This window comes from Sorex fumeus, unplaced genomic scaffold (genome assembly GCF_029834395.1).
Source record: "Sorex fumeus unplaced genomic scaffold, SorFum_2.1 ptg000054l, whole genome shotgun sequence".
Classification (NCBI taxonomy): Eukaryota; Metazoa; Chordata; class Mammalia; order Eulipotyphla; family Soricidae; genus Sorex; species Sorex fumeus.
This window is the reverse complement of record NW_026606111.1, coordinates 28,649,580-28,671,535: the sequence shown is the minus strand read 5'-3', so window position 1 is coordinate 28,671,535 and position 21,956 is coordinate 28,649,580. Positions and strand designations below refer to the sequence as shown.

The window sequence follows — 21,956 nt, the reverse complement described above, 5'->3', positions numbered from 1 at the left end:
GGGAGTTTGCCAGACTCTGCCGTGTGGGCAGGTTACATTCGGTAGCCTGCCAGGTTGTCCAAAGTAAGAATGAGATAATAAGATGTTGCGTGACTGCCAATGCATGCTGAATACTTCCCGAATGCTTTCGGGAGCCGGGTTTTGTAGTCTCTGGGTCTTGGCTGTTGATGGGATTACACGGTGCCAGGGGGTCAGTTGGTGCCTGCCTACTGGAAGATGGAGGATCTGGGTGGAGGATGCTCAGCCCCGATCCGAGCAGGCTTGGAGATCTCAGCCCTGGGACCCGCATGCCTTTGTTCCTCTGCCGGTACCTTCATGCGTGTGGAGAATGGTCTCAGCATGGTTCTGGCTGGTTCTGGAGGTCTTCGGCTGCCAGAACTCTGCTCGGGGCAGGGAGGGAACCCAACCCACCCCCTCCAAGGAGCCCTGGCGAGGAGAGCCAGGCGCGGGGGCAGGAGACTCTTTCCACTTACCATTCTAAAGTTGCAGTTCTGCGCACCATGGATTCTCCCCTAGAACTGTGCGGAGGTCTCCTGCATGATGTTACTACCTCCAGCCCTTACGTCCTATCACTGCCTATTACTGTCAAGAACAAATTTGATCATACTGGCTTGCTTGCTTTTTTTCTTTCTTTTTTTTTTAAATTTTTTTTTTTTTTTGCTTTTTCGGGTGCCATAGCACAGTGGTAGGGCGTTTGCCTTGCACACAGCCAGCCCGGCCGAGCCGGGTTCGATTCCTCCACCCCTCTCGAAGAGCCCGGCAAGCTACCTAGAGTATCTCGCCCACACGGCAAAGCCTGGCAAGCTACCCATGACATATTTAATATGCCAAACACAGTAACAACAAGTCTCAAAATGGAGATGTTACTGGGTCTGTTCGAGCAAATCGATGAACAACGGGAGAATAGTGACAGTAACAGCTTTTGGATCACATCTGGTGATGCACAGGGATTACTCCTGGTTTGCACTCAGGAATTACTCCTGGCAGTGCTCAGGGGACCATATGGGATGCTGGGAATTGAACCTGAGTCAGCCGCGTGCAAGGCAAATACCCTACCCACTGTACTGTCACTCCAACCCCTCATACTGGCTTTCTAATTGCTCTTAAATCACCATTGATTTCAAATTCTTAGAATGACTTAAGTACAATATTTGGCTTGTACCCCTCTGAGATCTTCTCCTAAAGCCCTGGTGTAACTATCACTGGTTCAGAGAACCTTGAGTATCCTGAGCTTTCTTTGACCTCTGCATTTTTATACATGCTCTTCACTGAGTCATTAAATTAACTCCTGTATTTCCTTTCAATTTATCCTTTGGGTCTTGGCTTAGGCTTCTCTTGCCTGGTGAGGCATCTCTTGGCATGCCAGGTTCTGAATTAGGTGTTCCCTTCCGTGTTCCTTTAGCATCCCACTCAGCACTTCTCACTATGTTTAACTTTCTTCCTAGCTAATATGGATCTTGTCTATTTTATACACTTAAATTCACCCTCAGGTAGTACTTCTCATTAGCTGCTTGTCAAATGGATATTAAATGAAAATGGTACAGGTAATTGAAGATATCAGGTAATTGAAGTTATCTTAGGAATATAAAGGGAATATAAAAAAAGGGTGGGGGAAATGAATGAAGGCACATAATATCCAATATAGTATTTAAAGATGGTGCATAATATCCAATATAGTAGTTAAAGACCCAGAAATTTAAATATGAAGCAACAGTGCTGAAAAGCAATTCTTTAAATAGGAGTGAAATGATAAAAGAGGATTGAAAGTTCAGTTAGCGAAGTAACTGATAGGGGGGCTGGGGAAAGAGCTTAATGGGCTGAAGAGGGAGCTCAGGGTTTGATCCCTGGCAGTGGATAGTTCCCAGCACATTCCCAGGAACTACCCCTGAGCATCGCCGGGCATGGCCCAAAGGCCAAAAAGAAAACATGAGGTTTATTTCTCCTCTTCAAGCCTGACTTCAACATTGAACATGTATCTCACTTGCTTGTGTGTGTCTCTCTTTGCTTGGTGTGCCCACCTGCCTGCCTTCTTTCCTCCCTCCCTCCTGTGAAATACACAACATTGTTCAGGTTGGGTTTCAATCATACAGTGTTCCAACACCCATCCCTCCATCTGTATACGTTTCCCGTCACCAGTGTCACCAGTTTCCCTCCTGCCACCCCCTACCTCCTGAGGGTCATTTCCCTCTTTTCCATTTTAAGCAAAACTTACGCCACACCCCTATGGCAGTCACTCCCCCCAACCCCCCATTCTTTCTCTCATGTTGTCTCCTGAACATTTGTTCAATTTTTTTTCTCCCCCTTCCTCCTCATCTTTCTAAATAAGTTTTGTTCAACAAAAATGCTTCCTGAAATTAAAAAATAATAATAAAAATAAAAAAGTAAGAAAAGCTCAGAGTCCACACTTCTAATAGGTAATCTCCTCTTCTCACAAAAAGAATATTAAAATGAGACCGAAAAAGGATTTATTGAAAGTTAGCTAAACTCAGTACAACACATACATGTTACTAAAGTAAAATATAATGAAAAATATTCTGGAAAATCATTTTTCAGATAATATGGAAAGTGTAACAGTTTTTTCAGGTGATAATAACTTGTTTTCATTGTGGTACATTAAAAAAAATGACGAATTCACCAGATTACTCTCAAGTAAATTAGGAAGGATAGCAGTCAAAAATTTCTCTAATTTTTCCAAATGGTCAGCTCTAATTTGCTCATTAGAAGGCAATGTAAAAATATAATAAAAAGAAAGTCACTGGGTCTGGAGCAATAGCACAGCGGGTAGGGCATTTGCCTTGCATGCAGCCGACCAGAGTTCGATTCCCAGCATCCCATATGGTCCCCTGAGCACCGCCAGGAGTGATTCCTGAGTGCAAAGCCAGGAGTAACCCCTGAGCATCGCCGGGTGTGACCCAAAACAAAAAAAAAAAGAAAGAAAGAAAGAAAGAAAGTGACTGTTGACTTTAAGATTTAGATTTTTAAATGAACATGGCCTGTTTATTTTACAGTGTTTCATAATATATAAATGTTTCATAATACATAAAAAGAGTTTGAATTACTTTGAAAATGGTTTATCTCCTAAAGTGTAGCAAATCTGGAAGAGGGTAGAATTCAGAAAATGACAAAACAATTCTATTTAGCTTTAATACTGAGAAGCTGTGAAGAAACCACAATGGAAATTGAGCAATAGAATTTCTCAAGCGCAAGACCTTTAATACTATTATATAAACGAATAGCTTAGAATCAAGGTTACCCACAAAATCAGTTTTTCAACCAAAGACATGTAGCTTGCAGTCCTGCATCAACTTTCAAGTTCCTTCCAATTACAAAACTTAGTGGTTACATTGCCGATAAAAATGTTCCTGGTACTGGAAGAGTATCTTTTAATTAATACATATGACAAAGATTTTTAAAATAAAAACACCCAAAAATTGCAAGGGTATAGTAAAAGAGACACTTTTATTTGCATGCTTACTTTTACTTTTTACTTACTCATGGCAAGCTACCTGTGGCATATACAATATGCCACAAACAGTAACAATAACGGGTCTCATTCCCCATCCCTGAAAAGAGCCTCCAATATGGCAGTGTTGGGAAAGACAAGTAAGGAGAGGCGCTAAAATCTCAGGGCTGGGATGAATATAGACATTACTGGCGCCTGCTCAAGTAAAATGATGATCAACGGGATGAGAGTGATACAGTGATACAGTGATATGTTCACTTACTAGTGAAAATAAGTTCTTAAAAGAATTTTTTTATTACAAAACTGTGATTACCAAGTTGTTTATAATACTGTTGTTTCGAGCATTAAATGTTTCACCACCAGCCCACCACCAGTGTGACCTTCCCCCACCGGTATCCCCAGTTTCCCTCCCACTACCCCAGCCTGTGATATTTGCTTCATATTTGTTACAACACTAAGGCAAATGGAATTATTAAAACATAGATCAGTAAGAATCAATTTGTGATCATTGTTATATCTCACAATGATGTTACTGAAGTCATTGTCTGAGGATCTGCTGTGCTGGTTAGTGCTAGTTGAACCTTCTGTATTATTGTTTAGACTCACTGAGTTGAGTGATCTTCTATGCAACCCTCCCATCAGGTTAGTTGTAATCCAACTGAACTGACAGTAGTAAGAAATTTCCAGGAGCTCTAGATCTGGAACAGTGGCTTGACAGTTTGATGAGGTTCAGTTGTGGAGCTGGACCAGTGTCGGGTACGGCTGTGGGCTGCTGTGCCTTCAGGCAAGAAGGGGGAAATCTGCTTGCCCCCTTTCCGAGACAATCCCAGGGTTCTCAGCCCAGACCAGTCAGCCTGGGAAGGTCCAGCACTATCCTATTCTTTTGGAGATGAGACACTGGGCCTTTTCTCTTGCCGTTTCTCTTCTGGCAAGATGACATGTGTGAACAGGGCCTCCTGTGTTTTCCAGTGTTGGGGATTTGGTCCTCCCCCATTCCAGGAATACCCCAGAGTTGAAAATGAGTTCTTTTCAAACTTTAATGAACCTACAAATTACTTGAATATTAAAAAATGCTGGGTTTTTTTTTTTATATTCAGAGCTAATCAATGGGCTGGGGCACTAGTTTGCATGCTGAAAGCCTACGTTCAGTCATAATCTTTGCCTGTGTACACACTTTGCATGAGGTCTGGCATCACATGGTCCCTAGGACACTGCCTGGTGTAGCCTCGGAGCCCTGCCAGGTATTCCCCATAAGCGAAGTAAATACAGTTTCTAATTCAGAATCTGAGATGTGTCCTGGGAGCCTGCATTTCTAGTATGGGCTCTTGGTTGATGCCCACGTTGCTGACGTGAGAGCCAGGCATGTGTAGTGAAGTTGTAGAGCATCCCGAAAGGGTTTCAGAATGAATACCAGTACCCTTTGACCCAAGAGTTTCAAGAATTTATCCCATGGAAGCAATTCAAGCAGCCACATAACAAGGACTTCTTATGTGCCCTGTAGCACTGTCCTCCCGTTATTCATTGATTAGCTTGAGTGGGCACCAGTAACGTCTCCATTGTGAGACTTGTTACTGTTTTTGGCATATTGAATACGCCAAGGGGAGCTTGCCAGGCTCTGCCGTGCAGGCGGGATACTCTCGGTAGCTTGCTAGGCTCTTCGAGAGGTATGGAGGAATCGAACCTGGGTCGGCCGTGTGCAAGGCAAACACCCTACCCACTGTGCTATTGCTCCAGCCCTGTATGATACTAAGTCCTTTCTTAGGCTTTCTTATATAATGGTTGCTCTCAACAGTTCTGTGAGTTAGGCATAATTATGATCCACGTTTTTCACATTAGGAGCCTCAGGCTTTCATCCAGGTTAACTACTTGCCTTCAAGCATGTAACTGGTAAACAGCTGTGTGGGGATCCGGAGGGAGGAGGCTTTTCATCTTCTGGGTGGGGTTGTGTATCTAGGATATATACCAGATTGACTTAGGAGTGTCAGCATTTCATAATCAGTGTAAAACAAACAGCCTTAGTATCAGCAGGAAATATACAACCACTGCATGTGATAAATAAGTTTAAAGTACATTTGAGAAAGGAAAATGTTTATAAAAATATATATAATATTAAGTGAAAAAAGTTATAACAATGTATATCTTATGATTTTAGTTTTTTATGATCTTTTTTTCTATTTTTGGAGTGGGAGGCCATACCTGGTGGTACTCGGGCTATTCCCAGCTCTGTGCTGGGGTGCTGTTCCTGAAGGTATTTGAGGGGAGGCAGGCAGGGATCAAACTAATCCTTCTGTGTGCAGAGCATGTATTCTAGCCCAGTGAGCTGCTATATCTCCCTGGTTCCTTATGGTCCCTAAATTTTCTTTGGTAAACATAGAGTACTTCCCCTATTCCCTCCCCCCCCCCCCAAATTACTGCTCCCCTCCCAGCCTTCTTTTTTCTTTTTTTTTTGTTTTTGTTTTTTGTTTTTCTTTTTGTCTTGGACCTTACCTGAAAGTGGTTGGGGCTTACTCCTGACTCTGCTCAGGAATCATTCATTGCAGGGCTCAGAAGACCATGTGTGGTACTGGGAGTTGAACCCTGGTCAGCCACATGTAAGGCAAGTGTCCTACCCACTGTACTCTTTCTAGCCCTTTTGACCCTTTTAATTTTAAATATTTAATATACAATAAAGAATATGTATGTTGAAAGTTTGGCATGAACGGCATGAAGTCTGCTCAGGATAAAAAATGAGTACAATTTACTCACCTATTAACCTAAGAAATATAATAAGATTAGATTAAGGGAGGAGGATAATCTGTATCCTCCCTTCCTGTTTTCATCCCCTCTAAAGTATAGTGATTATTCTGAATTGTATTTATGGGTCTATATTTTTCAATACAGTTTTACAACATGTATCTCAAGTTTATTGTTTAGTCTAGCTTTATATAAATGTGTATACAGTACTGTGTATTTTCTTTTGAAATTTGTATCTCCCTTCTGTTCATCCTTTTTTTAAAAAAAAAAAGTAGGAGTACTGCTAATTATTCAGCCACTGATTAAGCCATGTATTTATTTTTACTGTTATATAACATTCTTTTCTGGAGTATCCATTCTTTAAGTAATGTACAGTTTATTCATTTTTCAGCTAATGTACATTTGGGTTTGTTTTCATTTTGTTTTGGTGCCACACCCACCTATGCCCAGGGCTTTCTCCTGGCTCTTTGCTCAGGGAGGCTCGGAGGACCATCTAGGGTGCCAGGGATCAAACCTGGGTCTGCTGCGTGAAGGGCAAGCCCCTGCCTGCTGAACTACCCAGCCACATTTGGGCTTTCTGTTAGAGATTTTTTTCTTCCTGTTATAAAAATGCTTCTATTGTCTGTTTCCTTGGGGCAGGGGTCTGTGCCTGTCAGTGTGTGGGAGGCTGCTCCTGGGACTTTCCTGGCGGTGCTAGGGGACCACGTGGTATCTAGATTGAACTCTGGGCTCCTTCAACCACTGCAGTCCTTTGAGCCATTCCCCCACACCCCAAAACACACATGTGCAGAGTTTGTCTTGGATTAGTTTGTGTACCTAGGCGAGGAATTAACGCATCATAGAATATTCATATTTTCAACTCTATTGCTTAATGCCTACTTTTCCAGATTAACAATATAAACCCTACTTGCAGTATGTAATGGTGTGTTTTTCTTCACACATTTATCAGTATTTGGTTTTGTGATCCTTTGGATTCAGAAAAAAATATTGCATAAATATACCTTATAGAAAAGATATTATTGGAGCTTTCTGTTTAACAGTATAAATTGTTGGGGCTAGAGATGCAATTCACTGGTAATATGCATGTTTGGGGAAAAAAATGAATAAAAAAATTTAAAAAAACAAAAATAAATTTTTTTTTTAAAAAACCATGTTTGGCATATCTGATGCCCTAGGTTCAATCCCCAGCATAAAAAAGTAATAAAAATAAGTAAATAAAAAGATTCTGTGAGTATTCCCAGTAAAGTGTGATGTTCCATCCTTGCAGGTATGCCAACAGTAGCCTCATAAAGTACATGGAGAAACACAAGGTCAAGCCCGACAGCAAAGTGTTCCTCTTGGTAGGTGCAACTCGCCCTGGGGAGTTAGAGCCCTGGCAGAGCCCTCATCTCACCCCACTTACCACAGAACTGTCCCAGTTCTCTTACTTCTTCTTTATTTTATTCTGTTGTAGTTCATTTTATTTTATTTTCTGATCTGGGAGCCACTCCTGGTGGGACTTGGTGGCTACTCTCAGCTCTGTGCTCATAGGTCCCTCCTGACAGTACTTGGGCTGGCTGCCACACAGTGCTAGGAGTTGAACCCAGTGCTCTGGCCCATTGGGCTTTCTTTCCTGCCTTCTACCTCTTAAGAAAGAAAAAGAAATGTAGTGGACATTGGGGGAAAATAAAACATTTTGTTGTTGCAATGTTACCCCCCTTGGCTTCTTGACCTAATTTTTTCAGTGAGGTGTATGAATCATGCAACCAGCTATACAAAACTGTGTTAATATTAACCCTGCTAGATATTAATACAAATGCCAGAATATTGACCTTTTCACGTGCTATTTCTTTTGTATCACTCTAGCTTCAGAAACTGCTTACAATGGATCCAACCAAGAGAATTACCTCAGAGCAGGCCCTGCAAGACCCCTATTTTCAGGAGGACCCTTTGCCAACGTTAGAGTATGTGTTCTACCTTTTCTGTGTCTGTTACTCCAAGTTGAAGATATTGGATGGTGGCTAAAAGGAAGAGAAACTTACTGAAATGTTTTTTTACTTTCCTCACTAGTACTTCTTCAGAGAAAAACAACTCAAAAGAAAGAACCTTTATTTTGAATTGGCAAAACTGTAGAAAGGTGTGAATGAAAATAAGTATTTTAGGAAGGATGATTAATAGTGACGCAGAGAACAGATGGGACATTTTTTAATAGATCAATAAACTGTTTTAAGTTTTAATCTAATGAGTAAGGAACTGAGAATTTAAAGCTCTGTGTCCAATAACTAGCAAATTCCTCTTTCCGCATACTTATTATACCCATTTCTTTATATTGTGCATAGAATTATTAGAGGTAAAACATTTTGTGAGCAAAAAATTATTTTTACTGTCAAAGCAAATGCGAATTGTTATTTTTGTGCCAGTGAAGTTTTATGGAGAAATATCTGTGTCATAAATATGAACTAGCCAATAGCAGTTAAGATTTGTTATTGAAAGTGGCAATTAGTGTAAAATTCTGGACAGTCATCTCTGTTGATTAAATTAAATTTTGGTAGGTGATATTCAGAAAACAGCACAGTTGAAAAATAAGACATAAACATTTTAAAGTGAGTTTTAAATTAGCAACAACAATGGCATTGAAGGTTTTAGGTCACTTTCTCTCTCTTTTCTCTTTTTTTTAAAAATGATTTTTAGTGTGTTTGCTGGCTGCCAGATTCCTTACCCCAAACGAGAATTTCTTAATGAAGATGAACCTGAAGAGAAAGGTGACAAGGTAATAACTGCCTAGCACTTTAATTTCCAGGTAGAAAGAGAGGCAACTGAGAATTTAGACAAGTATAATAATTCTTATACATGTAGCTGCCATTTATCTAATAACATATTTTTTGTATTCTCAAATCTATAGGGACTAGAACAATAGTACAACCGGTAGGGCACTTGCCCTTGCACGCAGCCAACCCAGCTTTGATCCTCAGCATTCCCCAAACCCGGAGTAACCCCTGAGCAGCACTGGGTGTGATTTACTGCCCCCAAAACAAAACAAAACAAACCCAACCAAATCTGAACTACAAGAAGCAGATAGATAAATTAATTTTTGACATGTTTGCAAACCTATGCCTGTTCCCTGTTCTGTTTTGTTTGGGGGCCACACCTGGTGGTGTTCAGGGCTTACTTCTGGCTGTAAACTCAGGGGCCACTCCTGGCAGGGCTCCGGAACCATCATTGGTGCTGAGGACAGCCTGGCTTGGCTCCCTTACCCCACAGTACTATCACCTCGGCCTCAATATTCCAATTCTTAATTCTAACTTTTTTTGTGGTCTTGGTGTCATGTCTGTCTTGCTGGGTGCAGGCTGTTCTCCCAAGCTTATGGCACTCTGCCCTCTGATGATAATTGGGTGTATCATCATTTCCCCTGCTGCTTTCCTTTTTCCAAAGTCATGATCAAGCAGACCATTAGATGCTACGGGAGCGTTGGGCTCTTAGCTCCCGAACCCCCGGTAGTTTCTCAGTGGCTGGGCTGTGACCGCTTTAGAGGAGTACTGTGTGATAGAAGTGAGTTTAAGAGGACAGTTCCTGCGGTTCCTGCTGAGGGGAGGGGGGAGGGGACTCGGTCCTTTGACCCTCGGGGATGGATGCGGCCTGCCTGGCCACGCCCCCCTCCTTTCACTCTTTGGTGCCCGGCAAAAGTCGCCCCTTCCCTTACCTATCACCGAATGCATCTATCAGCTAATGAGGTTTCTGTTCATGTAGTTTCCACACTAAGCCTGCTTTTCCCTCCCCTCTTCAAGAATCAGCAACAGCAGCAGAACCAGCATCAGCAGCCCCCCGCGCCCCCCCAGCAGGCCGCCGCCCCGCCGCCAGCACCCCCACCGCCGCAGAACAGCACGCAGACCAACGGGACTGCGGGAGCGGCGGGCACAGCGACCGGGGCCGCGGGGCCCGGGCTGCAGCACAGTCAGGACTCGGGCCTCACCCAGGTGCCTCCCAACAAGAAGCCGCGGCTGGGAGCCTCAGGCGCCAACTCCGGCGGGCCCGTTCTGTCTTCAGATTATCAGGTGCGCGCCTGATTCTTTTTTCTTTTTTTTTCTTTCCTTTTTTTTTTAAAATGTGCGTTTGTAGTGTGGAACGGAAACTCTTTTAACAGGTCCTTTTAGAATTAAATTACTTCTCGGCTTATTTTCTGAAATCGAAGACTGGTTTTATTTCCTGCGATTGCAATATAATTTTGTTTCTTGACTTGTTGCTCCTTGGCAAGAGGTGTGGGCAGTCACACCCCCCACCTCCTCCCAGGAAAATTCTCCTTTTACCTTTCCTTCTTCTGCCTGTCTGGTCCGGGTCAGAAAAAGAGAGCTAGATAAGTCATTGCAAAGCGTGAGAGGCCCAGGGTCACTCAGTGGCTTAAGTGCTCCTGTAAGGGTCAGGTCCCAGCCTCCTGAGCTTGATCTTAGCTCTGATCACTGACCATTCCCCCACCCCCATGCCTCTAGTGGGTTCCCATCACAGCACTGCCAGTGTTGTGAGCACCCCAGTTAAAGGAGTTCAACCCCTAGTGGACAGACACCACTAAAAAGTGTGCAAGCACCATGGCCAGTAAACGCCATGGTAAGAACATGCATGAGCACTGCAGGGAGCACTGTGGCCAGAGTATGCACAAGCATGACAACCCTGGGTGAACACAACTGCAGGCAACACAGGCAGCCCCTGGTCACTACCTGGAAGGATCAGGGAGGAAAGGGAATGAATGAATGAGAAATGAATGAATGAATGAATGAGAAAAAGGAAATGGAAAGGGCTGATAACTTTATTCATGAAAAACATTTGTTCTCCCTGGGAGGGAAAAAAATAAACACAAAAATGTATGGGGATTAAGATAGATGCTTTTCAGAAATATGGTTAAATCTTTCCATAAGATACAAAGAAAACTGCAATTTTGATTCAGGAAATTAGGTGAATAAGGGTTGGTATTTGTAGAGAAAAATACTCTGGGGAATGTTGTGAAAAATCAAGAGAGGTTTTTTTTTTTTTTTTGGCAGGGGGCGGGGGCAGCTCCCTAATGGTGTTCAGGTCCCAGATGCTCTCCTGGCCATTCTGGTGATGCTCAGAAGACATGAGCAGTGCTAGGAATGAGCTGTGGTCAGCCACAGCAAGGCACACGCCTTTACCAGGTAGCTAAGACTATTTTCAAGGTAGTAACAAGTTCCTATTTCAAGGCAGTAACAAGGTATTTCAAGATATTATTTCAAAATATTAAAGCAGCAAGTATTTCAAGGTATCATCTCAAGGTAGTAACAGTTGTTTTAAAAGAGGCAGGGAAAGTGTATTTGAAAGATTTCCCCTAAAGAAGATCCATTAAAGATCCATTAGTTCTTGACTCTGCTCAAGAAACCTGGAGCACAGAGCTGGGGTAGGCCCCATCCACCCTGGCTGTGTCCTCTCCCCAACGTTTTAAAACCATAATACCTCCCTCCCAAAACTAGTTTGGGTGGGGGGTGGGGGAGCATGAAGGATAGAGATCATAGGAAAAGTAACCAAAGGCAAGGAAGTGATCAACTCTGTGGTAAAAAAACTCAAAGTTAGACAGTCAAGAGAAGCATTAGCAAAGGCACGATAAGGAACCCATTATCTCCATGGTAGTCTTCTGATGTGGAAGAGAAGCTATACCAGACTGACCTGACAACTCACAAGTTGTCAGACTTGTGAGTGAAAAGAACTTTTTTTTATCTCCCCTCTCCCCCATAATAAATTTCAAAATAAAGCACATAGTTATAATTTGGAGTTAGGGAACGCTGCTTGGATCAACACCTCCAGTCAGAAGGAGGTGAGGGAATAAAAAGCAGAGTAGAGTTGTTTTCAGCTGAGACTCTGATTGTCTTAGAGCAGATGTTGCCAGTCCAGCTTGGCAGCGGTTGTGTACCCAGTAGGGAGACGGTGCCAGTTTGGCCTTCTGTAAACCCCAAGTGCCACCTCATGGCCATTCACAGTTTAACTGCAAGGGAATAGCCTTATTACATCTTGATATATCAACTAGATTAAAGCTTAGCAAGGAACACTTTATTTGAAGAAAGAAATGGACGAGAGGGAGTCACGAGATAAAATATAGGGCCTCTCAACCTCAGAAGGCCGAATATACATTCTTCTCCAATGCACATGGGACATTCTCCAAGATAGACCACATGCTGGAACATAAAACATGCCTCCACAAAAACAAGACCATAAAAATCATATCAACTATATCTGAGACCATGATGCACTGAAGTAGAAGTTAATCACAAACAAATTGAGAAACAACTTATAAAATACTTGGAAATTAAATAGTCAATAACTGAACAACCAGTGGGTCAGAGAGGAAATGAAAAGATTCATAAAATGAGAATGAGCCCTTTCTGTGCCTTCACCACCACTAGAACCTACCAGAACTGTGGGATACAGGGAAAGCAGTGTTAAGAGGAAAATTCATTGCTATGAAAGCATTCCTCGGAAGAAAAAAAAAGACCCACATAAGTAACTTGGCGTCACAACTTTAGATACTGGAAAGTGACCAACAAAAGGAGCCTAAAGCATGCAGGAAGAAAGAAGTAATAAAACAAAGAGCAGAAACTAATGAATTGGAATCTCAAGAAACTAACCAAGATTAATGAAACCAAGAGCCAGTTCTTTGAAAAAATAAATAAGATCGATAAACTGCTAGCAAGACTTACAAAGAAAGATTAAAAAACCCTAATAAACCGGAAAGGAAATGGGGGACATCACAACAGACACCACAGAAATTCAAAAGATCATCAGGGCTTACTTTGAGAATCTTTATGCCATGAAATGAGCGTGCCTTATTCTGTATTTGCTTGTCCATTTAGCTTACAAAGTCTTTTGAGCATCATCAGACACTGGTTCTTAGTGCTGCTTGTATTCAGCCAAGCACCTTGTTCCTATTCCACAGATGAATTCCACAGATGTCATCCACAGATGACATGTTTTCACACTTGTGCCCTTGTTACTCCAAAGTTGAGTGCTTTGTTTAAAGTAATAAAATGTTTTGAGTTGAAATATAGCTGACCGTGCCCTCCCTTGAGGGTGTTTTCAGGTATGATGTGTTTTGATTTTTTGTATTTAAATTTTCCATATTTAAATAGACCTTCTTTAAATTTTATAACGCTTTAGTACCACTCTATCCAGCTTTTTTTCACTTGGCCATGGTGGTACCCTGCTGATACCAGTCAAGTGTCTGCCTGCATAAACTTTTCTTTTTTTTTTTTTTTAAGATTCCTATGTCTCATGGGACTAGTTTGTTTTATTTTTAAATTTGTATTTATTGTAGCTTAGATAACATGTTGACAGTGTTAGCGTTTCTGGTTTTGATGTACAGACTCTCTGTGCCTTCACCACCACCAGAGTGCAACCCCAGTCAACCCCACCCCCATTATCCTTGAGTCCTGTCTAATCCTCCTCTTCCCCACTCACAGCTTGGCAACCTCAGTTTTGTCAGAAGTTTGAGCATTTGTCTTGTCTTCATCGTTTGATCCTATCTGTCCCCTTGTTTTGTTTCTCAGCATACCACAAAAGAGAGAGATCACTGTGAAAGCTCTTTTCTCTAAAAATGCTTCCTTAATTACAGCTTTGTTATTTATAATGAGAACTTGAGAGAGTGTGTCAGTATGCATTATGAGTGCTCCTGATTCATTTGATTATTCTTGTTTACGAAACACCATCTGCAGAGAATCACCAAAGTTATTTAGTACAAAGAACAGTGGGGTCAGCTGCTAAAAGTTTTCCTCCTGTCATTGCACCGGGTCCCCCCAGAGAAACCTAGCTAAACTGGGTGCCAAACAAGCAAAACATGTAAAGAGCAGAGTTAGCCATCAGCTACCTCGTCTCTGGCCCTGAAGCCTCCGATAATGCAGATCCCTCGCTTCTCTGGCCTGGCCATGACTAACCTATTGGGCCGTTCACTTCCTCCATCAGTAATTGTCTTCCTCTCCACCCCCCCTTCTTTCTCCTAGCACTCCAGTTCCCGCCTGAATTACCAAAGCAGCGTTCAGGGGTCCTCTCAGTCCCAGGCCACACTAGGCTACTCCTCCTCCTCCCAGCAGAGCACCCAGTACCACCCATCTCACCGCTACTGACCAGCCGCTGTCCAGAGTACAGACTAGAACAATGCATCTGCCCGGAGAAGCTGCCGGAAATGCCAGCTGTGGTGCCATGTAGAACTCATCCGGCTGAGAGGAGAGCTACACATGCTGAGCATTTGGCAGGACCGACCGGTGACGTTTCTTCTTTACTGACTGAAAGAAGATGCTTGTGAAGTTTCCCCAAGACCCTTCCCCTGCATGTACTTCCATTGTGACTTTTCTGATAAAACATCAGATCTAATCCCAGCACTTAACTCTGTAACCTTCAGCATTTTTTTTGAAGGACTTCCTGGTGCACCTTTCTCATGCTGTAGCAATCACTATGATTTATCTTTTCAAAGCTCTTTTAATAGGATTTTAATGTTTTAGGAACAGGACTCCAGTGGTGTATAGTTTTCTACTCAGTAAACGGACTTAGCAACACAGGTTAAAAAAAATGCACCTTTTAAAGCACTACGTTGTTTCCACAGTGTAGGACTGTTTGCTCATGGAAATCTTAAAGAGAAACTGTTACTGTCCCAAAGTACTTTACTATTATGTTTTTATTTATCTAGATTCAGGGAAGGTCTAATAAAAAGACACGTGGTGGGACAGAGGACACCTACAACCAAAAACAGCCTAGATCCTTGCAGTTACTATGCTTTAGTTTTTGAAGAACGTGGTAATTTTCATAGAGCCATCATCGTGGAACTGAGTTCTCTTTCTCATTTTATTCCGAATAGTATTTAGTAATTAAGATGTATGATTTTTAACCTTCTTGTAGCGGGGTCTACCTTAAAAAGGGTTGCAGAGCTTTGATGAAATACAGCCCTCTGGCGACTTGCACCAGAAAGCTGAATAGAATATTAACTGCACTAGGATTTTTTTTGAAGGAGTAATATTCATCAAAGGATGTGTTACTTCCCTTTGAAGGAAAAGTTTTTAGTGTGTATTGTACATAAAATTGGCTTCTTTACATCTGGGTCAGCTGCCATAATCTGAGGTACTCAAATTAGAAGCCTGCAAATTTATCTGCTTTTAAAATAGAGAGCAGTGTTCTCCATATCACATTAGACATAAAGTGACTATTTTTTAAAGCATGTTAAAAATTTAGGTTTTATTCATGTTTGAAGTGTGTATAATTTTACTGTTGTTACTGAAACTTAATTCTATCAAGAATCTTTTCATTGCACTGAATGCTTTCTTTTGCCCCTCAGTGAAATTTTGATAATTGTGCCTAAAAAAATATGGGCAGATAGTATAAGGCTATACTAGAGAAAGTGCATTTTTGCATCTCCATGATCTATGAATTAGAGGCTGAGTTCTTTCTTAGCCAGTGTAGGGAACCGCCTCATCTCCCCGAGTCACAAGGAAGTGCAGCAACTTAAGCTCGCATTGTGATATTAGGGGCAAGAAATTTGTGTTCTTCCGACTTGTAAATGCTACTAGCAGCACCAGCCTTGTTTTAAATGTTTTTATTGATCTAGAAGTAATAGCTGATTGTTGTATATGCAAGCTATATGCATTATTTTTATTTTTATTATTCTTTGTGAACTTATCTACCTGGTTATGATACTCTTTGTCCATACACAAGTAAAGTAAAATTTTAGAAGCCAGTATACATTTTGCACTATTGATGTGATCCTGTAGCCAGCAAGGGCCTTACTGAATCTCAGCTTAATAATAATACTTAACTAATATCATAGACTCTACTATGATACTCAGTGACACCGGGTATGAAACAGGTGATGTGCTCCCATGAAAGGAATTTCTCGTTGTTCCCATAGTGTTATTCCCTTCTATTTAAAAAACAAAAAGACTAAGAGTTCCTCCATGATGTAATGATTTATATAAAGTTTTGTCCTGAGACCTCACTGTCTAGGTGCTCACTACATCCTCACCATGTGCCCAATTTCATGTTGGGTCACAGACACAAAAGGTAAGATGTACTTCCTATCCTTACAGCACGGTGAGTGACCTGAAGTTCTCTAGGGATGTCTGTGCCATGTAATTGGCTTCCAAGTGAAACTGCCTTAGACTCTGAGGGTCCTTTTGTTTATCTCCAAGCCCACTAAATTATTCCTTATTCTTCTCTATAATGAACAGTTCTGGAGAGATTTTTTTTTTTATGTATTTATACTTTCAAGGAAGTTGGTAACTAAATATCACAACAGGAATCAATGTTAAAGTGTTCATAGGAACTCTTAACAGCAATTGGGTAGTAGAACTTTTAACAACAACTAGCTATTCTACCCTTATAGTAGAATGTGCTAGGTGGTTATGGGACTTAAACAGTATAAACAGGATAAAATTCTTCCCCTCCAGAAGAACTTAGATTTAATAAAGACAAGCCCAAATATCTGCATAAACCAAAATACCATTCTTCTTAATACTTTCTAAGCAATTTTGATAAACAGTTTGTAGGCTGCTTACATTGTATATAGTGAATTTTACTGGGAGAACTGATACAGAAACTGTAAGGAGGTTTTATTAGTTACTCCCAGTACACACTGTTCTCTAGGATAAAGCCAACCAGAATCCCCATCACACTCACGACTGTTTCTGCTCACCATGCTGGTACTGGTCTTTTCCTCCTGTTTTCTTGCCTGAGAGCTGGTGATGCCCATTATCAAATAAATTTTTTGGGGTTGCTAATTTTCTTTCCTCGGTGAAGGGGAACCAAACCTTTAAAACACTCAAGGGTCCTAAAACTACAGGACTTCAAAGGAAACCTTTGAAACTCCTTGAGGTTAAGATGTACCTTTGCGCAGATAACCACATTCCTCTTTGAAAATTGATGGCTGAGTCAGGGATCTGGCTCAGGGGCAAAGCACCGACCCTGCACGTGTGAGAACAGTCTTTGGCATACACCCACTCCCCCCTGCAAAAAAGGAAGACTGATGGCTGTCATGTTCCCCAAGAATGTTGGGGCACACCCCTTGACAAATGGAAATACCCAAATCGGGGGAGATGATTGAAAGGAGGGAAGGAGTCGATGTGCAGGTTTTCTGCTCTCCAGAGAACAGCTTTACAAATCAGTTCTTATTTTGTTAGCTTTCTGGTGAGACGCGTGTTTGGAAAAGGGGTTCTACATGTACAGGAGAGCTGAGTTCAAGGGTAAGGTAAACCTGGCAGCAGGGCTAACACTGAGGCTGGAACAATCCTTGTGATGAAGTAGATCGTGCAGTGACATACAGAAACCAAGGACATGTATATTTTTATATCTGTGTGGTTTTAAAACTTTAGTACTTAGGATTTTGACCTTCTGCACTACTCTTTTGCTCTTATAAATGTAATTTACTCATAAGATTGGAAAGGGATGACATTTACTTACATGCTCACTGCCTCCTTCCTGGGGATGCAAGTGCTAGTTATATGCCTCTAAAATGATGCAGTTTTCTCTGCTCAATGTAAAAGAAAAGGAAGAATAGTTGGTGAATGAAACTTGAAGCTTAATCTGCTTTGAATATATGTTTTGTAGCAGAAACTATACGGTGAAGGAAGAATACAGTGAAAGTTTCGAATCATCAACTATGGCCATCGTGTTCCTTGGGAATGGAGAAAAGCAGTGAAGTGGTAGTTAGACTAAGGAGACTTGAAGGGTTCAACTTTAAGTAATATTTTATAAAATCATAGCAGTTTAGGTCCTCATAAACGTCAAGAATAGTCACAGATACCATAAAGCAAAGTTCATTGTTTTAGGATTTTTTAAAAAATGTGTTGTACCTAAGGCCATACTTACTCTTCTATGCTGTCACTGCAAAGGAGTGATATGTATGTATTATATGAAAAAAAAAATCCTTAATGCACTGTTATCTCCTAAATATTTAGTAAATTAATGCTATTTAATTTTTTTAAAGATTTGTCTGTGTAGACACTAAAGTATTACACAAAATCTGGACTGAAAAATGTCCTTTTTAACAACAATTTAAAGTACTTTTTATATGTTATGTAGTATATTCTTTCTAAACGGCCTAGTTTGTATTCCCATATTTCCTATTTGTGAAGTGTGCCTGTCTTTTGTCTCTCTTTCCAGCCATGTTCTGCACGCATCCTTCTTTATATTATTATAGAGATGATCATGTATGCTTTCCACACACTCTCAGAGGTGTGTTCTCAGAGCCACCTGCACCCCCACGCTTTCTGCTCCGTGGGGTGCAGGACAAGCTGCCGCTTTGGAGCTGAGTGTCTCGCTTTTGAGGTGTCCTGATATCCTTCTTGAAATGACTGTTAAAACTAAAATAAATTACATTGCATTTATTTTATATTCTTGGTTGTAATAAAATTTAATTGAATTTGTTTCTGTGTTGGTCTTTTAAGACTAGGAATATTTTCCATATAAATATATTATTTAATTTATTTATTTTGCAGTGCAGGAGGTGGAACCCAGGGCCTCACGCAGGCCAGGCAAATGCTCCACCACTGAGCTACATCTCCACTCCCTCCCACCCTCACTTTCCCTTCAGTTTAAATTTCAGTGCTCACATTTTATCTGTGTGCCTGGAAGCTTTTTTTACAGATTCTACTTGTCCTGCAGAGATGTAAAATCTTCCCAGTGAGCTGCAATATGTCACTTTATTCAAAATGCTCATGATACCACAAAACCACAGAAGCAAGGCTTACAAACATTTTCAGTAGCAAGAGGAGAGTTTTTTTTAAACATCTCTAGGGGACATTTAAAAAAATAAGAATAGAATATTTTCGAGAAAACAAATAGGCATCATTTTGTGGGTAAAGTGGCATTGAGAGTTTCTCATTTTATTAAAACATTCTGTTGCATATGGTAGCCAGGAGTACGCCCTGAGCACTACTGGATAAGACCCAACCCCCCCACCCCTCCAAGAAAAAAGAAAAAGATATGGAGTAGTAAATTGGATGTTTCTGTGGCATAAATACAAATTTTCCATTTCTTTAAAAACAAGTACTGTAAATACCTAGGAATAAATTTAACAGAGACAAAAGACCTATGTAACAGATGCTACAAGACTCTCTTAAAAGACATGGAGAAGAGATGGAAAGACAAAACTACGCCTGGGTGGGGAGAATAATAGGACCTTCATTCTGCCAGAAGCAATATACAAGGTACCTGGCTGCTCAGGGTTTACTCCTGGCTCTGCACTCAGAGCCTGGTGGTTTGGGTGGACCATTTGGGTACCATAGATTTAACCTGGATATGCACATTAAGACAAGTGCTTTACCGCTTCACCTCTTGTATTATTGCTTTGGCCCACACCAATAATATTTCTAAGGTCTGCACTGCACTGTCCTCCCATTGTTCACCAATTTGCTCGAGCGGGCACCAGTAACATCTCACAACAAATTGTGAGACTTGTTACTGTTTTTGGCATATCGAATATATCACGGGGAGCTTGCCAGGCTCTGCCATGTGGGCGCGATACTCTCGGTAGCTTGCCAGGCTCTCTGAGAAGGGTGGAGGAATCGAACCAGAGTCGGGCCAGGTTGGCCTCATGCTAGACAAATGCCTTATCTGCTGTGCTATAGCTCCAGCAGCCAAGGACTCATAAAAGACCTTGAAAAGCTATAGCAGTCCTGATTTGACATTGCTACTGACTTCACTCTATGTTACTAACAGTAACTAAAACTGTTTGGTATTGGAATAAAGTATGTGAATTAATGGAATTAAAAGCTATATGTAAATCCACGCGTTGGTGGTGGTTGGTTTCCATTAATGGGTGCTAGGGTGAGGGGGCATTAGTGCTGGGGCTTTCTCATGCAAGAATGTGCTGCAGTTCTAGCCAAGCCCATACATTTATAACCAAAAAGCTAAAATTATGCAATAGAGGGGCTGTGGAAAGAGCTCAGAAAACTGAAGTCTATGCCTTGTACTTTAGCCATTAAGTTCCAAAGTGGAACTTTCTGTTCAGACTGGAGTTAAAGACCGAGATGTTAGTTCTGAAACCAAAACAATGCATAGAAGACAAGATAGGTTAAAGTTTCATGACATTAGTGTTAGAGATGTCTTTGGAGATTCAACCCCAAGAAAGTGAAGTGCAAATAAATATCAACAACTGGGACCTTATAAAACTGTAAAACAAAAATATTACGCACAGTGAATCAATAGTTCATTGGATGGGAGAAGATATTTGTACACCATACATTAAATAAGGAGTTAATATCCAAGGTGTATATATATATTTTTTTTCTTCTGGGTGGGGAGGAGAGGACCAGCTCAGCTTGGGGGATGAAGAGGAAGAGCCCAAGGTATATTTTTATTTTATTTTATTGAATCACTGTGAGATACAATTACAAGCTTTCATGTTTGTGTTACAATAATACAATGTTCAAACACCCATGTCTACCAGTGCACATTCCCCACCACCAATCTCCCCAGTATACCCTCCCTTCCTCACCATCCCTCTGCCTCCATGGCAGACAATTTCCCACGTTCTCTCTCTTTACTTTTGGGCATTATGGTTTGCAACAAATTCTGAGAGGCTATCACTTTTGGTCCAACGTATATCTGTATGAAGAACTTAACAAAATTAATAAACCCATTTTTTTAAAATGGATAGAATATTTGAAAATCTACTAAGAGAACATACAGATGGCCCTTGCACACATGAAAAAGAATGTTTATTATCATTGGGCAGGGATGCAAATTCAAAGCACAAGGAGATAGCACTTTGCATCTGTCAGAATAATTTACATTTTAAAAAGCAATAATAAGGATTGGAGCAATAGTACAGCAGGTAGGGCACTTATGTTGTATGCGGCCAACCTGAGTTTGTTCCCTGACACCATGTATGACTACCAGAGCCCCACCAGGAGAGATTCCTGAGCACACAGGCAGGAATAACCTCAGAGCACCACAGGATGTGGCCACAAATAATACTAAAGCAGCAATAGAAGTGTTGGGGAAACTGGGAAGTAAAAGGAACATTCCTAGCAATCCCATTTTTTAGCATCTCATCTAAAATGCGCAGAAACATTAACACAAAAGGTTACCTACCCCAATGTTTATTGCCGTGTATTTGCAATAACTGAAAAAATGGAACAGAAGGAACCCATGACAGAGAACTGCATAAAGATAGATGTTTATACAATGATACTATTCAGCTATTTTTAAAAGGTAAGAAAATTTCCAACTTGCAACAAAATGGAAGAAAATCAAGAGAATTATGCAAAGTGAAATAAATCAAAGGAGTTTGCTCTTCAAGCTGGTGTTCTGCCTTGAAAGTGTATCTGGCAAGCTTGTTTCAATTTCTTTGTATTTTACTCTGAAGAAGCCTCTGTTCTCTCTCAAACACCTACTTCTCTTGTCCTCATATCTCTCTAAATAAGTTTGAATAAAAAATGATCTCACTTCACACAAAGAAAGAAGTTATAAGAAAAATGAGAAATATTATACAAAATATATAAAAGTGAATAGACAAAAAGACAAACCCGTAGTCACAGATAATAGAACTAAGGTTGCTGGTGAGAAGAAGGGGAGAGGGAGGGAAATAGTGCGGAATAAAGCAAATACTGCAAAGTACAAAGTGTTAAGTGAAAGGGATTAAGTCATAGTTGAGAAATGATACTTTATCATGTCTAGATGAATGTCTGGGCATTTTTGGAAACAACTTACTCTCTGGTTATGTTTACATTTTTCATAATAGAAAAGTATAAGTCAACAAAACAGTGGCAACAAAATGTAACTATAAAACTCCAACCTCAGCAGG

At 40.9% G+C, this 21,956-nt stretch overlaps 1 protein-coding gene across 2 annotated transcripts in view; it reads left to right on the top strand.

Moving 5' to 3' along the window:
• CDK19 (cyclin dependent kinase 19) overlaps positions 1-18,573 on the top strand; it is a 181,906-nt gene extending 163,333 nt beyond the window's left edge. For both annotated transcript variants that reach the window (XM_056125305.1, XM_056125306.1), the window contains 5 exons: positions 7,464-7,536; positions 8,042-8,139; positions 8,867-8,945; positions 9,961-10,227; positions 14,167-18,573. In XM_056125305.1, the coding sequence (XP_055981280.1) occupies positions 7,464-7,536; positions 8,042-8,139; positions 8,867-8,945; positions 9,961-10,227; positions 14,167-14,289 (640 nt within the window). In that variant the 3' untranslated portion in view covers positions 14,290-18,573. The remainder of the gene's footprint in view (positions 1-7,463; positions 7,537-8,041; positions 8,140-8,866; positions 8,946-9,960; positions 10,228-14,166) is intronic.
• Positions 18,574-21,956: the final 3,383 nt, after the last annotated feature.